The sequence below is a fragment of the Notamacropus eugenii genome, chromosome 5, assembly GCF_028372415.1.
Source record: "Notamacropus eugenii isolate mMacEug1 chromosome 5, mMacEug1.pri_v2, whole genome shotgun sequence".
Lineage (NCBI taxonomy): Eukaryota > Metazoa > Chordata > Mammalia > Diprotodontia > Macropodidae > Notamacropus > Notamacropus eugenii.
In genome coordinates, this window is record NC_092876.1 from 235,181,325 (window position 1) to 235,199,509 (window position 18,185).

At 35.5% G+C, this 18,185-nt stretch overlaps 1 protein-coding gene across 4 annotated transcripts in view; it reads left to right on the top strand.

Moving 5' to 3' along the window:
* MAP3K20 (mitogen-activated protein kinase kinase kinase 20) overlaps positions 1-18,185 on the top strand; it is a 209,835-nt gene that overhangs the window by 145,644 nt on the left and 46,006 nt on the right. For 3 of the 4 annotated variants that reach the window (XR_011967694.1, XM_072612348.1, XM_072612349.1), the window contains exons 11-12: positions 2,603-2,738; positions 16,521-16,565. Coding sequence is in view for 3 of the 4 variants with exons in the window: in XM_072612348.1 (XP_072468449.1) it covers positions 2,603-2,738; positions 16,521-16,565 (181 nt within the window). In the remaining variant the exon portion in view is untranslated. Of the gene's footprint in view, positions 1-2,602; positions 2,739-6,930; positions 12,802-16,520; positions 16,566-18,185 lie in introns of those variants that run through there. The other variant, XM_072612350.1, reaches the window with a different exon arrangement.

Consider the following 18,185-nt stretch of genomic DNA (forward strand, 5'->3'; position numbering starts at 1 on the left):
AATTTAGGTAAGACATAGCCCCAGTCCTTGTGGTACTTATATTACATATAGCACCTACATATAATTATAATATAAAATTAAGCATAGTGAATGGAAAGCAGGAATGGAAAACATGCTTTGTGATGTCCACTGAGAAAAAGTTGTTACTAGGTTGGGAAGTGGGCAGTAATGATGGAAACACCAAGGAAGTCTTCGTGTAGAAAGTAGGGACATGATAATCATAGAGAATAGTATGAACAATAGCAGAAAGTTTGAGACAGATTCATGGAGGAGAGTAGTCCGTTTTGGCCAGAGTCTAGAGTATATATTAAGGAATAGAAGGAGATATCTAGAAAGACAGGAAAACAAATTTTGGACTTGAAGTGCTATACGATGCGTTCAAAGGATATAAATAAAGGTTTTCAGAAGAAATCAAAGCTATCAATAGTCACATGAAAAATGCTGTAAGTCACTATTGATTAGAAAAATGCGAATTAAAACAACTCTGAGATACTGCCTCATACCTGTCAGACTGCCTAACCGAACAGAAAAGGTAAAAGACAAATGCTGGAGGGGATGTGAAAAAATGGGGATACAAATGCACTGTTGGTGGAGTTGTGAACTGGTGTAACAATTCTGGAGAATAATTTGAAACTATGCCCAAAGGACTTTAAAACTGTATATACACTTTGACCCAGAAATACTACTACTAGGTCCAAATCTCAGAGATCAATAAGAAGGGGAAAGGACCTATTCATAAAGAAATATTTATAACAGCTCTTTTTTGTGGTGGCAAAGAATTGGAAATTGAGGTGATGCCTATCAATGGAAGAATGATTCAATAAGTAGTAGGATATGATTGTAATGGAATATACTATTGTGTTATAATGATGATGGGATGGTTTAACGAGAATCTGGGAAGACTTAGAAGAACTGATACAAAGTGAAGTGAGCAGAACCAGGAGAACATTGTATGCAGGAACAGCAATATTGTAACCGTGATGAACTGTGATCTACTCTGATTAAGACAAAATCCAAAACAATTCCAAAGGACCTATGATGAAAAATTCTATCTATCTTCACGGAGAGAACTGATGAATTCTGAGTATATATTGAAGAATGCCATTTTCATCTTATTCTTTTGTTTGTGTGTGTGTGTGTGTGTGTGTGTGTGTGTGTGTGTGTGTGTTTTCTTTTGTAATTTGGCTAATATGGAAATATGTTTTGCATGACTTCACATAAGTAATATTATTCTTTGCCTTTTCAAGATGTGGGTGAAGGGCAGGAAGTAGGGACAGTTAACAAAGTAAATAAAAATCTATTTTAAAAAAGAAAAGACAAAGAAATATTATAATGTCCCTGAAGTGAGAATGAAATTAGGGCTGAAACTTTCTATCAAGATTATTACTGGAATTCTCAAATCACTCATTACTGCTTTCAGTGGTGTTATTAGTTAACCAATTGAGACACAGAATAGAATTTAGATTTATTCTTTTTTCAAGTAACAAGTATTTCTTTTATCAATGTGTCCCTCCCACTACCCACTTGAGTAAACTGAAAAAAATAAGGTAAACATCTATCAGTATATATATAACTGCATAGTCCAGCAAAACAAATGTCCAAAAATGTGTCTCTGCATTTTAAGTTCACTGTCAGATGGTGGGTAGTGTATTCTATTTTCATTCTTCTGGACTCATTTCTAATATCTTTTAAAATAGTTTTTCTCATTGTATAAATTGTTCTCCTAATTCTGTTCACTTTGCTCTACCTCAATTCATAAGATCTTTTGAGTTTCCTTTGAAATTGTCTATTTCATCATTTCTTACAGCACATGTTCCATTGTGTGCATCAACTACAAAAAAATTGCTATATATTTCTATGTTCATGTAGGTACCTTTCTTTTTTCTTTGCTGCATAGGCCTAGCAATGGTATCATTACACCAAAGGGAATGCATAATTTGGTAACTTTCTGGGTGAAGTTCCAAATTGCTTTCTGGAGAATGGACCAATTCAATGCTCTACCAACAATGCACTACTTTACTTGTTTTTCTATAGCCCCCCTCCCTAACATGTGACATTTTTCTTTCTTTTCTTTTCTAGTCTGATAGGCATGAGATAGGACCTCAAAGTGCTTTAATTTGCATAATCTCTAATTATTAGTGATTTAGATCATTTTTTCATATGATGGTGGATAACTTGGATTTCTTCCTTTGAAAACTGCCTATTCTTACCCTATGACTACTTATCTACTCAGAAAATTGCTCTTATCCTATAAATTTGAATGAGTTCCTTATATACTTTGGAAATGAGTCCTCAATGAATTCCCAGGTCACTCATTATTATCAGTGGTACCATTAATTTTTCAAAAGAAAAAAATGATAAAATTTAGATCTATTTAAAAAGAACTTTTAGAAATTGCTAGACATATCTGGTTTATTGTTTTAACATTGGATTTTACCTTTTAGTTTTTAAAGACATCAAGGTTTCCTCTTCCAGGTAACTAAATATTGTATGATGCTTGAGTTAGAGTTGTCCTTTTACTTTATTTAACATTCCAATAGAAACTTGGAATAATTTATATCTGCTAAGAAAAACCAAGACTTACCTGGTTGTCCTGGTACAGATGTGAAATTGAGGCAACGCTGGAGAGGCTAAAGAAACTGGAGCGAGATCTCAGCTTTAAAGAACAGGAGCTAAAGGAAAGAGAGAGACGCCTCAAAATGTGGGAGCAAAAGCTGACTGAACAGTCCAATACTCCTGTAAGTATGTGCTATGACATAAGCCTCCTCTTTCCCACTTCCCCTTTAAAGAGCATTTAGAAAGACTGGCTGAGCATGGCAGCATGGCCTCTACTCTCATTCTTTCTTCCCATGGCTTTGCAGGCAGTAGTTTGATAGTGGTCCACCATTTACATCTGAGTGATATTCATATCAAATTTCAGTTAAAAAATGCAGAGAAACCCATCAGCAAATTGTATTCTATTTTTGGCTCTGTCCTTGAGAGCTGTTTTTCTGTCAGGGTCTTTATAGACCAGAATTTTGTTGTTGTTATTTTCCCATCACTTGCATTTTCCCATCACTTCCCATCAGCTGTTACTATAATAAAATCCCATCCCTTCTGCCTCCTCCCACCCTTTTTTAAAAAGAAAATCATCCTATCCATTAAGTAGTCTAGGCTCTCTAGTGTTCTGGTCATAGGAAGGGTCTCCATGTTAAAAAGTATGTTTTTTATAATTCTCCTAAGTGAATATAGGCATGTGTATTTTTTTTTTAAATGTCACAAGAAGATAAAGATCACATATAACTTATACTTGACTCTGAGAATTTTGGAAAAGAACCTTTTCAGAATGAATAACAGAATCCTGCTTTTATTAGTTATAAAGAAGGAAAAGATGGTAAAAATTATTATTTTGCTATAAGAATTTAGTATCTCAAAAATGACTGGTTGTAAGGATACAAGTAAGAATTTTGCTATAAAAATAATAACAACTAACATTTGATAGCACTAACTGTGTGCCAGGCACTGTGCTAAGAGCTTTTTAGTTATCTGATCTTCACAACAGTGGGGTGGGGGAAGGTGCTTTTATTATCACCATTTTACAGATGAAGAAGTGGAGGCAAACAGAAGCTAAGTGACTTGCCTGGAGTCACACAGCTAGTGTCTGAGGTCAGACTGGAACTCATTCATGTCTTCCTGACTTGGACCCAGAGCTCTATCTACTGTTCCACCCAGCTCCCTCTATGTTTAACTACCAGGAGGACAACATTGCATTGCATGAGTCTATTATTGAATAATTTTTAAATGGATCATTTAAACAATAGTGGGGATGACCTCAGATGGGAGAAAAAAGTAAGTAGTTCATTTTGGGGTGGTACTATTTCAGGACCCATTGGTACTTAACTTACAGCAGTTATTTGCAGTCAGCCCTAGAGGCCTAAAGATGATGCTTACACATGACAGCCATTTATTCGTTCATGATCATTCAAACGATCAGGCTAATTGCTTTATTTATAAGATGTCAAGAACACCTCTTACCCTTGAGTATATTTTTGTTTTTGTTGTTCTGTTTTGTTGTTACTAGCTGTATGACTTCAGCAGTACTGAAAATCCCAATGATTAACTCCCTCTACCAATGCAGATCATCACTTGATAAAAATTAGGGAATTGCCCTGGGCAATAAGAGGTTAAAAGACTTGTCCATGATCCCAAAGCCAGTATATATTAGAGGATGTACTTGAACTCAGGTCCTCCTGACTTTCTGAGGTCAACCTTGAGATAATAGGTCTAAACATATGGAAACTTTAAACTATAAAACACTGAGGGGCAAGATTAATTTTATGCTGCTTTATAAGAAGGTACTTTGAATCACTTATCAGGATAGTTTGGGGGACTTTTCAAGATGTCTCTTGTTTAGTTTCTTGGCATGAGTCATGGTAGGAATTTGTGGGTTATGTCTTAACACAATAACACTGTTACTGACCAGTCTTGTTCTAGATAAGAAAACAAATACTTTTATCTCCTAGACATTATTCTTTTACAGTAAATTGCTTCCACTTCATCCCTTCTCTCCCCTCCAGCCCCCCTTTTAAAATCAAGAGCCTAAATTTTCTTTACTGTACTTTTGGCTCACCTCTTCCACAGAAAGTTGACCTGTGAAAGGAAAGGAGGTTTTTACTCAAGTAGTTTGTATTCAACAAATATTTCATTTGTGCATAGCATGAATCTGAATTCCCAGTTGACATTAAATTGGTTTATATAATAGACGCTTCAAAGAAACAGATACAGCTTTATACAGCTTTAAAGAAGTGGCTGTAAGAATGGTTAAGAATGATGTCTCAATTAATTGGATTCTCTTCAAAATGGGAAACTACACTTAGGCAATTCTTGTATGCTTCAAAAGATCTGTGCTTCCATTGACTTGAGCCATCCTTCCACCAGCACAGATCAAGGACCTTCCACATGTTAGATGATGTTTTCCTGAATTGTTGTGGCCAAAGAATTGTTGGCCAATTTGATAACCTACTTTGTGGTGAAGAGTTTCTACTCACTTAGCTACCCTGATGCTGCATTCATTTTGTTGGTAGTCCCACAGGCAAAGTTTGTCTAGCTTGGTGGAGTTTGTATTCTACTGACATATATGACCTTTGAGAATCTAGGGGTTACTTCCATGCCATAATGAGGCAATAAAGGGGAGGTGTCTTTGCATAACTGAATGAAAATAGTAGAATTCTCTCTAAAGCATTTGCCCCTTATTTTGAAGGATTATCCCACAACCAGTTCTATAATTATTAGAGGGAATTAATTTTCAACTCAATGTTTGTTATGCAGAGAATAGGTCATAGGTCAAAATACGTTGTGAAGAAGGAATTCTTATTTTTATTCTTGAATAACAGGAAAATGTATTTTCTAAGAGCAACTTGTATGTACTAGGAATAAAAAAAAGACAACTCAAAATTATTTATGTGAAGTATAGTTTGTTTATGGTATGAAATAAAAAATTGTCCTAAAAACAAATAAAAGTGAATATATAGTTCTTAAGCACTTAACAGCTAAAGACCGCTTTGGGCAGCTGGGAAATTTGACTGAAAATATCCAGTTTCCAGAGCAAAAGGGCATAAAGAAAAATATTTTTCCACATCACTGCAGTCTTTCATCTGGATTCTATAAAGTGACTTTATTGTATTGACATCTCTAGAAGTATTTCCCTAATAGAATAAGATGTCATTCAAAAACTCAGTCATAACTTTAATGAAAGGATTGGAAAATCAGTTTTTAGATTCACAATACAAAGGTCATTCCAGGAGGGCAGTAATTGTACTCTGTGCTACTACAACATTACCTAAATACTGGAACAGCCCTAAATTGCTGTAAATCCTAATTTGGTTCACTTCCTTGAAAGAAAGCCAGTAATTTTGCTAGATCCCAGCTACTTTACCTTTTTTTTGTCTTACAATTAACAATATGGAGGTAAGTAGGTTACTGACAGCTATACTTTATAGGCAAAACATTGTGTATGACTACCATGAACAGAAAACATCTCAAAGTAAAATGTCTGAAATAGAGGAAAATGATATCGTTAGAGGAAAGGGATAGGAAAAGTCTAAATTGCTGCTCTTTCCTTCTCAGCTTTCAAATCTAGCTACTCATTTATTTGTTTATAATTTGTAAAAGATGCAGACCATATGCCGGATATTCACAGAGTCACAAAATTTGAGATGTGAAAGGGACTTCAGTGGCCATCTAGTTCAACCTACACAAGAAAGGAATCTCCAAACCTTGACATTCTAATGCCTGGGTCAAGTAAATTATTTAAATCAGGAATGCCCCCAAATGCATAAGAAATGAAAAGAGTTAAGGGAGAGATCTCTTTTCCCAGTTCAGGCCTATACCCAAATGCGACAACAAGAAAAAAGAAAGAAGTTGGCTGTCCTTGGTTCCCCAAAATTCTCTTGCCTGCTGAACTGTCTGCACATTTTCATAAACTTTTCTGCTCTGGGCCAGGCTTTCTTGATTTCTATGGTTTTGTTGGGATTTTCCATCTATTTCCTTTCACTTTTAAATGTGACAATTAAAATGAAAAAATTCTGTGGTAAAGTGAAATGAACAGAAACTCAAAACTGCTACCAACCATTTTGTATACACAAAATGGAGGCTTGTTATAATATGTTATAACATATTTTGGGGCTTGTTATAACTTTTTCATTTGAAATCATATTCCTTGTGGTTATTCATAGACTTTCCACTAGAATTTGTCCTGCCACTTGTGAAGAACAAAACAAAGATGTAACAAACTAAATCTAAATGAATTCCTTCATTAGTCCCCGAGTTCATTTCACTAACCGTTTTACTTTCTGTTTAATTCTAGCTTATCTTGTGGTGCCTATTTCCTAAATCGAGTTTGGTTTTTAACTCTCCTTTTTTTTACTTCTGTCCTTTCTTCCTTTTTGATAGCTTCTCTTGCCTCTTGCTGCAAGAATGTCTGAGGAGTCTTACTTTGAATCTAAGACAGAGGAATCAAACAGTGCAGAGATGTCATGTCAGATCACAGCAGCAAGTAACGGGGAGGGAGATGGCATGAAGCAAAGTCTACAGGCCATGATGGTGATGGGCTTTGGGGATGTCTTCTCAATGAACAAAGCAGGAGCTGTCCTGCATTCGGGGATGCAGATAAACATGCAAGCCAAGCAGAATTCTTCCAAAACCACATCTAAGAGGAGGGGAAAGAAAGTCAACATGGCCCTGGGGTTCAGTGAATTTGACATGTCAGAAGGTGACAATGATGATGACGGTGATGAGGATGACACGGATGACAGTAGTGAATGAAATCAGAAATCCAGAATTCTCTTAAGCCTGAAAGCAAAGCAATAAAATTTTAAATGTTCAGAAAAAAAAGAACCTTGTAATTTTGATCTATATGAAAAACAGTCAAGGAAGAAATCCAAACACTGTGGGTTGTTTTATTGGTTTTTTTAGGCCAGTCACATTTACTATGGCAGCACTCTCTGTTTAGACTACTACTGATTTATTTTTGCTTAATGAAATTTTGAAGGAAAATAAGAAAAATGTTAAGAAAAAATAGACATAGCTCACAATTCAACTGTAATGTGGTGCCTGATTACAGAAATTTCTGTGGCTTAAAAAGAAGCACAATTGACTTTCATGCTGAGGACATTTTAACATATTTGAAACATGAGTGTTTTGTACTATGTATTTGGCTTAATTTTATTTCCCTCTTACTACGGATAAAGATATTTGTATTTCAAGCAAATGCTCCTGGCTCCTATTTCAACCTAAATACTTGTTTCTGCTGTTAACCTGTTCTTAAATCAGAGCAGTGAATTTCTTACATATTTATTTGGTATGAAAATACTTGGTGATGTCAGAAATGCTTGCTTGTCAATGAAATTTTTGACAAAAGAACATGAGATCAAAGAAAGTTGTTTCAAACACCTATCTTCAGTAAGACCCAAACAAAGAACATTTTCAGCACCAAATTACTATTTGTATAGGATCTCATCCCAAAGTGTCCTAGTGCTTCTGGAAATACAGTTGCTTAAAGTAAAACCTGAGCAATTTTATCAATAATATGTTAGTGAAAGAAAGACTACTCATCTTTGAAACTGACAGCAAATGCTAGAGTCCTTTATATTTATGTCTACAGGCTTTGGAGACTTATCAATGCACTTTGCTCTTAAAAGTTAGCTTGTACTTTATGTAAATGAACTCATACTTTATGCATTAGAAAAAGACTCCTGTTGATCGGGGCACCACCTTCCAGCCTTTTGGGTGCTAAACATGGCCCTACTTTCAATGATCAGTAGATATGGAATGGTAATCCCGGATCCTAAATCTATTTTTCAGAAGAAATTAACTATTGTGAAATAAAATTCAGAGGAAAAAATGACTGTAATTATTTAGGGGGAATAACACCAGATTCTGTATCTGAACAGCTCTCCACCATGACCTAATCACTAATTTAGTTCTCAGACAATTCCCCAGAATCATCTGTATGCTACTATGCCTCTTTCTTCAGTGACTCAGAGATGCCAGTGCTTCTACAGAGAAACTGATAGTTATTTCTCTGGTGACTGCTTGAGAAACCTGGCAAAGTTAAGATGTTTTCTAAATGAAATAGTGTCAGCAATCTGTTTCCAGACTAAATTATGAAGCAATTTATTTTTTTTCTTGAAACTAAATCCCATAAAATGCCTTTAGTGGCATTTTTTCCCCTTAAAAAAGCCTAAAGAAAGATCATCACAAATGTTATTAGTTATACATATATCCATTGCCATTTCCAATTGCATTAGCTAATCCAAGCTTGATATCAAATCTCCTAGAATTTGAAAACTTCTATGCTCCAAGACCCTTTCAAAAGATCCCAAAGGGATCTGTATAAGTTATGCCAGCTTCCCCATTTGGAGTAAAAATTAAGATTTTTTTGCAAGTGATATGTGAAACAATCCTTCATGCCAGTGGGGCTGAAAAATGAAGTGAGTGGCTTCAGTAAATCTTTTCCTGGGAAACCAGTTTTGAGTAATTTTTGTTCCTGTAGTCATTGGGAGCATGAAGCTAAAGGATTATAGTTTCCAAGTGAAGAAAACTAGTGTCAGGCCAGGTACACAAAGAGCTGAATTCTCTTGTACCTAAGGACTTTTGCAAAGCATTAGCAACCATCCATCAAATTCTTCTGATGCTATTTACTGAGCTATTTACAGACAGTAAGTATATAAGGTACCTTTGGAACCTGTATTAATGCCAAAGTCACAAGTATGCATGCTAAGTCAATATAAAGAAAAATAAGTTCGTGGTAACCCCTATTTATTGACCCTTGGACTAGAGACTGAGTTTGTGAAATGCCATACAAAAGATAATTTTCCTCCCACTGTTCCAACATGGATAGTATCTAGTGACTAAAATACTTGTGCCATCCAGGCATTGTTCTGTTGGGGGTGGGGGCATGTCTGATACTTTCCAAAGCCCACAATCTTTCAAACTTAGGTGGGACTATGAGCGTAATAGAGGACAAAAGAGGAGAGATGAAGGAAAGGTGTTTTGGCTTTTTTTGCTAGAGTCCCAAAAAGACAGAGACAAGAGTGTTCTTCACATCTTTCATCTTGCATGAGCAAAGAAAAATATGTCTGCACGGTGTTCTTCTAGCATCTAGGCACTTTATATATTAAAAAACACAACAAAAACAACAACAAAAAACAAAACAAAACCCCTTACCTTTTGACCAACAAATTAGGACATATAAATTAATGAGAAAGAAAGAGAGTTTCCCTCTTTTTAATATGTAAATCGATTGGAAGATTGTTGTATTACAAGCTATAACCCAGAAAGTCAGGGACTACCAGCATTATGTACTTCAGTTTTGTCACTGACATAGCCGCTTTTCTTAACATGTTTCTTTGCCAATTTCCTCATCAGGTAGGGATGGTAGCAGTTGGCCATGATCACACTGAGACAGTGTGCTATAAGATAATATAATATTTATGCTATAATACACCCAGTGCCATCAAGGAGGACAGCGTGTATTACCTTCTTCCTGGAGTTGTGTCCTGAACTCCTTCCTAACACTCAGGGAATGCTACTTTGGGGCACAGTGGCCCCTTCATTTGTCCAGAAAGGCCCGGGCATCGCTGAAAGTTGAAGGGTGTGTTCAGAATTAGCAGGAAAGGCCCCCAGAGATTATCTAGTCAATCCTCTCATTTTAGAATTGAGGGGATGGAGAGCAAGGAGAGACAAAATGTCATACAACTGAAAAATTCAGTTCAGTTCAACAACCAATAATTAAATGCATTATGTCTGTATGTATAATACACCATCATGCACAGTATACCTTAGACTTCATCCTTGTCTTCATAGAATTTAGAGTCAATTAAAGAGATGTGACACTTACAAGAGCTGGAATTAGAATCCATTTCTAACTCCCATAGTTATTTAATAGATGCTGTGAATGATACACATTTCTAATAAACTCCATTTAGGTCAGAGCTACTTGATAGTAATTATTTTTAGATGTAATACTGTTTCAACACAACTGATGAAAAGCAAAGTAAGACTTTGGCATGGTTAAGTCTGAATTTTGAAAGCTTCTTGCTACCACATCATCATTTCTTGTTAGAATGATCCTTTACCAGCATCCTTTGGTAGAATTTAGCAAACCACAGGTTCTTCTTTGAATTTTTAAAAGAAATACTTATTGAATTAATGCAAAATCACGGAGGTGGTTTTCATTGTATAGTTTATAATCTACTTTTATTCAGCTTCTACTCAGCTTTAGAATATCTCCACCAAAACCTAACATGCTGGTTTATCTCACAACTGTAACTAACTCATAAAAATATGTATGTTGTTAGTAAGGACAGTTTGGGAAATGCTGAGAAATTTCAGTATGGAAAATGAGATTTGAATCTTTACCTTTTTGTAATCCTTGTTAGGATCAGATTTCTGAAGACTTAACTGCCCTTTAATATTTTGACTTAATTCATAAGGTTATTCAAGTAGACACTGACAACTTTACATTCATATTAGGGTGTCCACAGCTATTCTCCTTCAGCAGCAATAAATTGCCAAAGTCAGAGCACACTCGTTCAAAATAATAGCCGCTACATATACACTCAGCCTGAAGTAAGACTATCCATAGCCTTTATCTCCTCAGCACCAAGAATAACAAGGGGTAGAACTAGTTTCTAGGGGAAAACAGACTATAGAGATATGGTGGAAGGACAAAATCCAACTCGGTTCATTCCCAAGTATACCGACTCCTCAGTTCTCAAAGAAGAAAATTCAAGGAACTAGCTTTGTTACTTTGATTCTGCCTTTCCCTCTACTCATTTTTTTAAACAGAAATATCTATATTTTATACAAACATCAGGGGTGAAGGACTCAGAAAAATTGTGCAATCAGCAATGATAAAGACCTTAGTTTTTCAGACTTTATTAAGCAGTTTAATTAGTCACGGTGTAAGTGGCAATTAGTCACATTTTAAGAGGCAGTACATGGACATATTTGCAGTTAAAGGAGCTAGGATAAAATCATCACTCTGTTGTGCACCACCTATGTGAAATATAACAAGTAACTAAACTTTTCTTGGTTCAGTTTCATTTTCTGCAAAATAAGGGGGTTGCCCTAGGGGATTTTTGAGATCACTTCCAGATAAATTTATGATCCTTATACTCCTTTACTCAGTTCAGATATTTGGAACTGTACCTCAGTAGGTTCAAGGGATTTAACAGTCAGATCAGCCAGTGAAAAAACATTTATTATGAGCTAACTATGCGCCAGGCATTGTGCTAAGTGCTGGGATAACAAAGAAAGGCAAAAACATGTAGGATCCAGAGTAGCACCTCATAGTAATGCTACAGACTTAGCCTTATCTTTTTTTTTTAAATCAAAGAAGTAAAGATTTTATGATTGATAGTAAGAAACCAGTTATTCCAAGTTAAATATTATTACACTAGCAGTAGTTTGCCACATGTCAAAATGTGACCACACCACACAAATACCGTTAAGGTGTTACTAGCCAACTTCACCTACATCTTTTGTTCATTTTCTTTCTGTAATCAGGCACCTTTTTACAAGTTTTGCAAAAGACCCCTTTTCCAGGATAGCATTTAAATATTGTCTCAGAGACAATCTGTTCTATTCTTTGCCTTTTAATGTAGCTTGATGGGCATACGTGCAGCATTTTCCACAATGTAAAATTAGCCACTACCAGGAAAATCTGGAGGATAAAACATTTCATTTTCTCCCCCAGACTTCAACTTAGTGTGTGCACTCTAATGCCTGTGTGGAGCTTTCTGGTGTGGGAATATTAACTTCAGATTTAGTTTCGAGCACCTCTATTAAATATTTTATATTGTGTGCTGAATGTTATAATACCTTTATAATGTCAGATACAGTACACGGCATTTATTGCTTTTGCACTCTTGAAAAAGTTTTGTACTAAATAATAGAAAATGATACTATTTATACTCTTCAAGTGTGGTCAGATGAGCTTTAAATTGACAGCATTTTCACGGTGGTTTTTTAAAAAGTATTTTTTTTCTCTCTCTCATTCTGTTGGGATATTATTCTGAGCAAGGCCGGTGCCAGAATTTTGTATAAGGATCTGTATGGAGCATGAAATTACAGTCTTGTGTGGTGAGACTTTTCCGGCATTGTCTTACTTCATAGTAGGAACTTAATATTCCAATACAAAGCCAGCAATGTATTCAGTAATCTCAATGGTGTCATACATTTCATTTTGATGTGAACTTTTTTCCTTTGCTTTTCCTTTGTTCTAAAACTCTATTTTGCAATAAACATTTTGACAGTAAATTCTTTGGTTATGTGTTGCTATGTATGTAGTGTCTGTGTTAGCTTGGATCCCCAAACACCTTCAAAAGGGATGATTGTCACATGCTTCCTACTTTTCACCCATCCTCTGTGCAGGGCACATAGTCATGCAGTTTTAAAAAAATCGGTAAAAGGACTGAACTGATATGATAATGGGGCAGAAAATCAGGTGGGGTTTTTTGTATCTTAAAGAAAGGGTGGGAAAACATCTAGAAGTGTGACGCTGCTGTGGGTACTACCATGGCCCTAATGATTCTCTCACTGAAGATTTTATATTGACTATATTATATGATGAGGAAATATGTAAAGAAAATAAGCCACTGTGTACTTAAAGACTCCCATATTCTTTTTTCTGTGTCCAATTTCAAAATATTTTGAAGCATGACAGCCTTGACCCCAGCGAGACTTAGTAATGTTAGATCTTTTCATGCCTTCCAGTGTGTTCTACCAATCAAGTATCCAAACCCAAGAGCCTAGTGGCCTCAGATTTAAGGATTTGGGAATAAACCTTTTTTAAGGTCCTCATTTCTTTAAATATTAAAAGACACATTCTATTTCATGCCTCCTAAATTCTTCACAGGAATATCCCCAAAATTACTGACTTTGGCCACTACAAATTCAGCCATAAATAAGATTCCATCCAACATATATTCATTTTTAGATTGTGTTTGGCTCAGCATTTAGAATCTGTATAGGTCCTTTGCATCCCTGTACTGTCCCCCCAGGGGGAAAAAAATTTAGCTTAATCACAAGAAATATTTCTTTGGTTTTCTGTATTATTTCTTGAACTGGTTAATAAGTTTATCATTTTACATTTGTTTTTGTGTTTTGGGGGGAGGAGAATGATTTGCCTTTACAGCTGCATCCAGCTGTTTAGTAAAGCAAGCAAGTCTATAATGTATTTTCTTTAATCCAGCTTAGCTTTATAAATCTGTTCCCCAAGTTATCTTATATTCCTTTTCTTTAAAACAGGTGAGTACATGTATTTGGTAGTCTCTGCAAGCATCTATTAAAGAAGGAAGGAGAATAGGAAAAGGCTGCCTTTATGTAGTGCCCTGAGAGGACACTGAAGACAGCTCACAGTCCATGAAATAACAGAGATTTCAGAAGTATAAATATCTTATGAAAGATTTATAATGAAGTACCAAACGTGTATTAACCTAGACATTTAATATGGAGACTGTTAAAAATACTGCTTTCTGTCTTTCAAACTTCCCCCTTAAATTCGGTTCTATCCAATTTATCAAAATGAATTTCCCACTATTACCCAAAATGAACCTTCTACCTTCTCTCCTCACTGTCCCAGAGGTTTTTTTTACCTTTCCTGTTCCTACTTTCTTGTCTCTGCTTGTGTTGTTCCCTTTGTCCAGAATATTTATCTTTCTCTAGGCCAAACTCTATCATTTAAGTCCTAACCCAATTACTTTTTCCCCTAATTACTGTAACCCGTTGTTTTCCTTCTCTCCTGAACTCCTTAATCTGCATACATTGTCTTCTTTTGAGATTTGTTAGTATCCTTTCCCTAACTGGATTCCAAAATTATTTCATATTACTCTCCTTCATGCAATCATGTTCCAGTCAAATTGGATTATCAGTGGTTTCTCAGTCCCAATCTGTACTCCCCTGTCTCTGTGCAGGCATCCCCCATGCCTCAAACATAAGCCCTCCATCTGTCAAAATCCTTCTCTTCCTCCAAAGCCTATTCCAAGAGTCATCTTCTCCAGTAAGATTTCTCCAATCCTCTTCCCAGGTTCTCTCTTTCTTCTCTTATTTTTATAGCATCTTAACTAGATCTTTCCTTTGCCTTTACGGCATTCTACTTTAGTGGATGCATGTTGATGTACATTTCTTATCCCTCCTATTGAATTTAAATGCACTCCTTAAGGGTGGGCACTGTGTAGTATTTTTCTTTATTTGGGATTTTTTTCTTGTCCCCAGTACCTAGCATAATATCTTTCAAATGACAGATATTTGGTGAAATGAAATTGATATTTAACCAGCAGACCTTCTGATTATTTTTTATACTGAAAATTAAAACTTCCTTGAACTTAGCATTCTTTTCTCGTCATTCAACAAAAAAGGTGTCTTGTTCAGAGTGATTAGAAGATAAAGGGCTATTTTCAGGGTAATCCTACTAGAGATTCAAACATTTTGGCAGGTTAAATTCCTAAAAATTAAGAGCTGTATCTTTCTATCATTCAGAGCATGGGTCTCATGATGGATCTTTAGAATCCTCTAAAATGTAAGCAAACTCATTGAGGGCAGGAATTGTTTCATTTTTGTCTTTGTGTCACCAACTCCTAGTACATAACAAGCCCTTAGTAAATTCTTGTTGATTAATTAGTCTTTGGCACCAAAAACAATTTCTAATGAACATCTCCATAAAAAGGCCTCTTAGGTCAGAGGTGTCAAACACAGAAGGTGTGCTACTTACACCATTCCCAAGTGTGGGAGCGCATCTAGAACCAGATTAACATTAGGAAATATTTACAAAATAAATTAAAATAAAATAAAACATAGATAATGTCACATTTTAAAACTAAGTCAATTTGTGGCCTCAGGGATCTTTATGTGTGGACTAGTGACCCCCATTTCTATTTTAATTTGGTACCACAGTTGGGGATGTATGTGTATCTGTGTCAAAATAACAGTAATTCTTGCTTTTTAATTACTTCCAACTCCTTCCCCAAGAAAAAGTTGTTTATCAATATGGATATAATTATCTGTGATATATGCCAGTGACTTGATTTCTTGTTACTATTTTATATACATGATTATACTTATATCCACCGTTCCCTATAATTGCTTGATTTCCTTCATTAGCTAAAAATCCTGGAGGAGGTTCTGTCTGATATTTATCATAAAATATCTTCAAACACTAACACTATCATGAAACGTAAAATCAGCGTAGGGATCCTTACAATCTTAATTCTTGATATTTCACCAAATAATCCCTGAAATTAGAAACAGGGTTAAGGTAAAATCTGGAAAAGTTTCTAGTCCAGCACTAAATGTACAGCTATCCAAAAGAAAGATGATATTTGGAGATCATGGAGCCCATTTTTCTATAGCTTCTTTTGTAGAACTCTGCACACCCAAATCAATTTGTTCATTAAAACAAAGATTTTGTCGTGATGCTTCCAAAATGACCATATAAATTATTATCAATTAATAATTGGCTGCATTAGCTGGGGGCTCCATTGTTAAATGTTACATGATCAGATACCCTTTCCTTACCAACTCTTAATTGTTAGAGGTTTGGAGAGGAATGATGGGGACAATAGTGATTCAAATGAAATTTAGCAACTTGCATGTGAAGAAGATCCACAGTAAAGGAAGCATCAACTTCAATGAAATCCACCATTAATAGGGTTAGGACTCATCTTAATGCTAGTAAGCAGCATTATAGAGAAGGATTATTCCATACGGAGGAGTGAGCTACACATCCACTATTCTTACTCTGTACGTATTTTGTTCTATATAAGTTCATTAAGTTGTAGCAAGTTCTTTGTGATGTTTGCTGCTGTTGTCAAAATCCATGGAATGCTCACAAATACATCTTATGATGAGACAAAGAATATTGACTTAGTCCAACCTAGAGGGAGAACCAGGTCAAATTGACTGGCAAAAATTAAGAGAAGGAATTTGGCTAAAAAGAGAGTGGTATTATTACTCTTTTCTCCTTCGTATTTCCCATGCAGCTGCTGCCATCCTTTGAGATTGGTGCATGGACAGAAGATGATGTGGTAAGCATCTTTTATTAGTTCCATTAATTCTTTCTGGATATATTGAGAATAAATTTAGAAATAAGGATTTAAGTGCAAATGGAAGTAACTATAGCCACAGAAGAGTCTATGAGCTTTATATTTCTAGTTTTCTCATGATAACCCATTGAAGTTTTAAAGTGACCCTTTAAAAGCAAAACAGAGATCATTTCAAAACCATTTGTGTTCACACTCACTGATCTGGAAGGTGATCAAACCATAAGTGAATGTGATTGAAAAGTACTAAGGATACATCAGGACTACATATGGACACTTCAGGACTAAGTGGCCATAATCTTTTTGGTTTGCTTTGGTTTTAAAGAAACCTGATTAGGCTACTTTTGCAGATTCTTTTAAAGCTTATCTACTCACCCGGGTAGAGACTGGAATTCTGCACAGCTGAATAGTATTGTCACCCTTCCTGCTGTTTGTCAAGCTCATTATAACCTCATGGTTGCCATCTTTCGTTGAAACTCCCCACAATGGAAACACAAGGGAATTCCTGAAAGTCTCTGTAGATCCTAAGAATCCAGAGGGTTTCTAAAAATTGGGTAGTGTTTCTAAGTGTCTATATGTCCCCCAAAAAAAGCCTCACTGTATTTCATATATCTTGTAGGTAAAACTCTGTCTAGTAGCTATCTTATTTAGCCCTTAGTATTTTTTAATCCTCAGTCTCTACATGTGAACAGGGATGAATTTTCCTTAGGGATATAATGAAAATTATCTAGATGATATCTATCAGATACCCAGAGTTCAGCTCTATACTCTCAGGAGATCATTATGATGGAAAGTAAAAATAGGCTAGATATAATCCAGTGCCTGGAAGGGATGGGTTACCATACCAGTAGAGAGATCTAGGTTTTCTTCCTTTACCACTCCTAAAGGATCTCCTGGAGGTATGATGTGAACTTCTGGTGATCATGGATTAGACTACTTTTGGTTAATGAGGAACAGGTACCATCTAAAATCTTTGACACAAGTAGGGTTATGGGTCCTCATCAGTACCTTTTACAAGGTTTCTCAAGCACTTTTTTTTTTACACTGGGTACCTCACTTATGAGAAAAGAAAAAACATTTCTAAGAAAAAACAAAATTTCTTCTGGTATTTATTAATCATTCTACAAACTCAAATTTAAACATACTGTAATACTGAAAGCATTGAGGTCATTGGGCTAAAAGTTATCATAGAATGAAATGGTAAGCTTTTGTTTGATAAGAGCTTACACCATTATAGTGTTAGTGTTAGAAAAAAATGTGCAAATTAAGAAACTGAGTCACGGGAAGGTTAAATGATTTGTCCAAGATTTCAAAACTAATTAGTAGCTAGCCCTAGAATACAAGTTTCATGGCTTTTGATAGATTTTTCCCCCATTCTATCGTATAACAGTAATAAAAAATATTTTATATACATTATATCATTTCAACCTCATTAACAACTGTATGAGGGGAGGACTACAGGTCTTATCCACATTTCTTAGATGACAAAACTGAAGCCCAGAGAGCTTAGGTGATTCACCCTTGATCACATAGCTAGTGAATGGCAGAGGCTGAATTTAAATCCAAGTCTTTTCTGCTCCAAGCCTCACAGTGTATTCACTATTC